Raw genomic sequence first — 6000 nt, forward strand, 5'->3', positions numbered from 1 at the left:
CCCACCACCACCACATTGCATGCATATACCAAGCAGAAGTACAGAGCGGGAAACAGAAGAAAGGACAGGGGAGAGAGGGAGGGAGAGAAGCTAAAAATGATTGAAGGTAGGAAAAATATAACTTTTAAAATCCATTTTTAAGTATGTGAGCCACGTCCCTGGGGACGCGGGAGCCACGGAGGCGCAGGAATCGTGCCTTTCAATGGGCAAGCTGCTGCCACCATCAAGCAGTTGCCCCTTGGCTCAGCAAGGCAGCCATGGCTTGGCCAGAGAAGGCTCTTCCCCACCTTATCTTGGGCTTCTGCTGCAGCCTGAGGGAGCAGAGCAAACATTTTTTATTTTTAATTATTTTTAAATTTTAATTATTTTTAAATTATTTTTATTTAAATTTATTTTTAATGTGCAGTGTGCATAGGAATGTGTTCATATTTTTTTCAAACTATAGTCCGGCCCCTCAACAGACTGAGGGACAGTGAACTGGCCCCCTGTTTAAAAAGTTTGAGGACCCCTGATATAAGTGATGCAGGCTATATGCAAATTCTTTCCATTATCTTTCAACATGCTTTTACACCAAGAGACTTGGTTTTTTTCCCTCACATAATCATAGAATTTTGGAATCAGAATTGGCATCAGAATATTGCCAATATACTCCTATTAGCACAAGTGACTTCCCATTTGTAACCTGATGACAATATAAACTTTGGCCACAAAACTTATATTACAATGCCCTACCTTCTTTCTTTTCCACTGCACTATGACATTTCTCACCCTCTCCCTCCCACTGCTCTTATTGTAGGGCAACATCCCTTTGCTTCCGAGATGAAGCAAGATTTCCTCACCACACCTCACCTCACCTCACCTCCAGTGCTCTCTTGTAATCACCCAGATGGAAAGCACAATATCCAATCCAGAGGTCTGCATCTTCTTCTTGTTCTCCAGCATGACGCTTAAACTTGTAGGAGGAAAAACAGATTAAAATGGTGCCCTAATATCGGCATACACATATTTTCAACATTCTTTTATGACAGACTTGCAGACTGAAGCTTTATGACTTCAGTCTCCCATAAGGCTTCAGTCACATAAAGAGGGAGTTGGTCACAAGTAACAAAGTTAGATATCCACTTAAATTGGCTTAGGGTACGATCCAATGGAGATGGTCACAAACCTCTCAACTTGGGAGTATTACAGGCATCCTATGCGGGACAGAAGCAGCATGGAAGTAACCTTCTACATCTCCTCCCTTCTACAATTCTACAAAATCTACTATATTGGTCATCCACCTATGCTACTTCAGACAGGCTGTATCCTGGGAGACTCAGTCTCCTACCCTTCCAGGTCCCCAGAATTCCTCATCACCCCTTCTAAGATGACCTCAGCCACAGCAGTTCTTTTCTAGACCATCGAATTGCTGCTCTTGTGTGTAGATTTCTTATCATAAATCAACTGGTAAATGTCATGTTGTGACTCAGCAGGCTTTTCACTCACCAACAATCATCAGTACAATAAACTGAATTGATAAGCTATCTTTGGGAGCAGCACCAACTTGCATCTGCACAAATCTATGATCTCAATCTGCCCTCTATACTCCACAAAGCAAGGTATAAATAACCCCAGAGCTACAAAAGCTCTGATTTCCCTGCCTCTCAGTTTAGAGGAACATAGACCAAGAAGAAGTGCACGCGTAATCATTCTTTTATTTCCTATACATTCCCCATAGTATCTGTCCTAAACCGGTAGCCCATCGTCATGAACAGCCCAGGGAGCCTGTCTCCAACAGCTGCTCGCACGGGCCTCATCCCATTCCACTGTTCAAGTTGCATCCTTAGTACCTCCAGAAGGGCGATAGCCCCAGTGAAATCTCGGTGGTTCAGCAGCTCCTCTAGTTGCGGGATCCGTTTGCCTTTCTTTTTACGTTTGTCCGCAGTTGGAGGCCCGCCCCCAACAGCGGGCTTGAGCCGCGAGAGCATCTGCAATGGGTGAGAAGAGAATGCAGAAACAGATGAAGCGGGTAGGATTCCACCGGCCTCCCTTCTTCGGAGAACCCACCTTAAACTACCCCTCCCCGACCCTTCTTCCGCCCCTCACCATCTTGCCCGCAGGCCTGATCCGCAAGGACTACGGCCTCCCACTGCCTTTTTGCTTTGCCAAGGACTCCGTTACCCTGGCAACTACGCGGGCGGGTGGTAGCTAGGGAATCTGGACAGGGAGCCTTCAAATAACGGCCGGGTGGCAACTGCCATCTATACTCACAGTTCCGCTGCTGATCCACAGCAGATCCTTGGGAAGGGCCTCCGCAAGTGAGAGCGCGTTGGCGACGTAGGAGGAGACGGCGGGAGAGCGAGCGGGCGGAGACTCAGACTCGTTTTGGAAGGGCGAAGGAAGGAGAGGCCTCGCTCTGCAAAAGCAGGGATCTCCATCGCGTTTGCGTTTCAGCGGCAGGACTGCGCAGCTCTCTAAGAGCGTGACAAACTTCGGTACCGGGAGGGGCTTTGCTTGTTCAGCAAGCGCTTAAGCGCCGCCGCCGCCGCAAGGCTGGGAATCGTTCCAGTTTCATTTCTTGATTCTTAGAACATTAAATATTTGACAGGACGAGTGCCAGAAAAAATAGAATAAAGATGCCCTGAAATCTAATCGTTTTTTCTATTTTTCCGGCAGGATCCATTCGGCGTGAAACTTATTAAATCTAAAACAAGTTCCAAACTGGTTTAGAAAATTCAGCACCTTCCTTGGAGGGGACAGAGTAGGTGATTGTAATGAGGAAGTGCAATACGGTTAACATATATTTTCTCCTCTCCTCTTCCTGACACACACTTATTGTGGATTGAGGCTCGTATCACTGTAGATTTATGTAGTTTAGAAAAATGAAATGAGCATTAGCCCATGGAAGTTTATGCTATAAAACTCATTCAGAAGTAGGATCCATTCTTTTCTATGGGATTTTAAGATTCTATGGTTAATGGAAGTATAATGAAGTCACTTATATTAATAATACACAAACCACATGGAAGGTCACTGCATCTCCTCCCACTAAGAGAAGTGGCTAGTAAGCTGCTTAGAGGGGCTGGGCCTGCTCTATGTGAGCAGCATGCAGAAGACTTATTCTAAAATTTTATATATTATTTTAAATCCCTGGAGGAATCCATGGGAAAAGTTAGAATCAAGCAAATCAAATAAGTACAACTTACCTTAGAGCTGTTACTGAGCCATCTATTCCAAGGACTGTCTGGATCTGGAAGAGATTATGCAATCTGAACCACTCATACAGACTTTTACTGTAAAAATATTTATTTAAAATATATCTATCTAGGGCAGGAGGCCTTTTGAGCTGCATACAAGAATGAAATACATATCATTAATAATAAAAACTAATGCAGTAATAAAGCAGCAAAAGTTCCATGAAACAACAAATAAAATTAAAATACATAGAAATGGAGCATGTGAGAAGGGATCTCCCGGGTCATCTAGTCTGACCCCTGCTCCAGCTGGCTTCACTCATGACATGCCTATCATATGCATGTTCATGCAACATGATTACAATTATCACCCAGTCTGATAAAACATAATAAGGTGAAGAGGGGAGTACAGAAGTAAGTCTTCATGTTCTTCTTAAAAGCCTGCAATGACAGGGCCTGATGAATCCATGATAGCATCTTATTGCAGAGGTGTGTGGTCATTGTGTAAAAAAGCCCTTTCATGAATTTCCCCTTCACAGATGGGCAAATGAAAAAGGCTTCTTGCTGATCTTCAAATGTACATGACTTGGTTCCAAACTATTTAAGGTTTTAAAAGTCAGATATAGTATGTTAAATCAGGCTCAGAAACACAGTGCTAGCCAATAAAATGCTCATTTGCAATTCATTTGCATGGCCTGTTGATCTTGAGGCCTTACAAAGGTAGTGCATGGCACCAGGGGTCAGTGATCTCATGTGTAATTAATCACAAATATGGTTACATCCATTTTAAGGAGCTGAAGGACTGATTAATTAGGGCCCAGGTCACTAGGGACTCTATCACAAAGTGCTGTCCAAAAATGTTTGCGGCACTGATTGCTGTTTGTACTACATTTGAGAGATACTTTCACAGTATCTGTCATTCCAATGATGCCATTATTTCTCCAAGATTACTGCTAATGCTTACTTGCCTCTATAAAAGAGACAATCCTTGAAGCAGGAAACAATTAAAAATTTAACGTCTCTATGTTTGTAATGTTGTTTGAGTCTCTTAACTGCTGCTTCATTGCACTTTTTATTGTTCCTAGTTTTGGAATTGTTTGCTCATTGTTTTTCATGTAACTATTTTTTTTCTATAGCATTTTAAGGCTTTTTCTTAACCAGAAAACACTTTAGAAATGCTGTAAATGGATCAGCTTTTTATATAAACAGAGATAGGAAAAGAGCTTATTAGTTTATGTTGTGAAAATGCCTGTGATAGCAAATGAAAGCTTGCTATCTCAAGATTGGAGTCTGTCAAGATACCTGGTATACCTGAGCTAAATGCTTTGCATGTAAGGTGATTTAAAGACAATTCAAGGGAGCAATTTTATGGTCCCTAGACAGCATTTGAGGGGCAGTATATTTCAGATTGCCCAGTCCAAGGCTGGAGATTGCATTTTGACCCCTGAGTGGGGAATCAGAGCTCTGATCGTGCTCCCCCTCAGAGCTTGTATGGAAATAATTATGCAAGCTGAACTCAGAGGGCAGGAGCTTTGCCTGGGAGAAAGGGAAGTTTCAGTGGGAGGGAAAGAAACTGGAGAGGCCAGGACAGGAGTCATCCTAAGGCTATTTCAGTCTCCTTCCTTCCTCCACTGACACAGGCCAAATAGATGGGCAAAAAAAACCCCTTCTAGTAAAAACTGCAGATGGGAGGGTAGAAAAATAATGAGCAGGTCTGCTGCTCTTTCCTCTCTGCATAAGATGACTGTAAGTCTCTGAGTTCAAGGCCTTATGTGCATCACCATAGGATTTCCACCTAAGTATCTTTATCACTATATTGTAAACAGGAGTGCGAAACTGAAAGATAATGACTGGATTAGCTAGTGATTTTACAGCAGAGGCAACACTTGAACAAGGACCTTCCGGACTTGCAATCAGGATTGGGAGCTACTGTAGTAGTTCTTACATCAAATGAAGAAAATGGGAATTCATCAGTGAAATTTGGAAAAAAAGAAAAAGTGCATATGGTAATTTTGTGCTCACAGCAATATAGTTTGTCATGCTGAAAAGCAAGGAAGTTCCATCATGAATGCCTAGCTTAAATTAAAAAGAGAAAAAAGAATGTTGGCATTTTTAACAGTTCCTATTACCACTGCATATTTGCCTGTATCATCTCCCAAATGGTGTACATAGAGTGATTAATGAATGTTCATGCTGCGTGTATAAATTTTTATTTTTAAAAATGCCCACTTTGGTTGGGAAGATTCTCTGACAAGTCAGGGAAAGAAGATTCTTACTGCTCCTACTAGCATGGGATGCGCTTTGCTCTGTGATGGACTGAAGATGTAAAATCACTTTCAACATTTCAATGTAGACATTACTTGCAAATGGTACATATGTGGGTATTTGGTCTGCCTTTGTTTATGTTTATACACTCAGCTGTACATGTTTTGTATGCATGTGCTGAAATTGATATATTTAAATCTATGTAGTTTTTCTTCTTTAAGTTTTATTGGAAATGTGTAATAAAATAATATACGAAGGCTATGTGTCCTGTCCGTGCCCTGTACTGCTGCAGTTGTGGCAGAGGCTTCATATTGCTGGGTGTTGCTGTTGGATCTTAGCAGGAGTCTGGGCAGTTGGATTTCAGAGGGAAGCAAGGTAGAAAGAGATCAGCACCTCAGAAAGCTCTAAATGGAGCTGAAAGTAAGACAGAATTGCTTGTACACTGCTGCAACAAGGAGAAGACTAGGACTTAAGTAGGAGTTAGATTCCTCCAAGCCACTTGTTCCTGCCCCCACATTGATTTTCTACGCTAAGCATAAGGAATGATGAAAATACTGGAGAA

General features: G+C 42.3%; 1 protein-coding gene across 1 annotated transcript in view; it reads right to left on the reverse strand.

Annotated features, from left to right (window-relative positions):
* The window catches only part of TTC26 (tetratricopeptide repeat domain 26), a 34734-nt gene extending 32590 nt beyond the window's left edge, over nt 1-2144 (reverse strand). The window contains exons 1-3 of the mRNA XM_044455805.1: nt 2086-2144; nt 1830-1967; nt 860-952 (exon numbers count right to left, since the gene is read on the reverse strand). Coding sequence (XP_044311740.1) covers nt 860-952; nt 1830-1967; nt 2086-2088 — 234 coding nt within the window. The 5' untranslated portion in view covers nt 2089-2144. The remainder of the gene's footprint in view (nt 1-859; nt 953-1829; nt 1968-2085) is intronic.
* Between the last annotated feature and the right edge of the window lie 3856 nt (nt 2145-6000).

Source organism: Varanus komodoensis, unplaced genomic scaffold (genome assembly GCF_004798865.1).
Source record: "Varanus komodoensis strain SLA01 unplaced genomic scaffold, ASM479886v1 scaffold8, whole genome shotgun sequence".
NCBI lineage: Eukaryota > Metazoa > Chordata > Lepidosauria > Squamata > Varanidae > Varanus > Varanus komodoensis.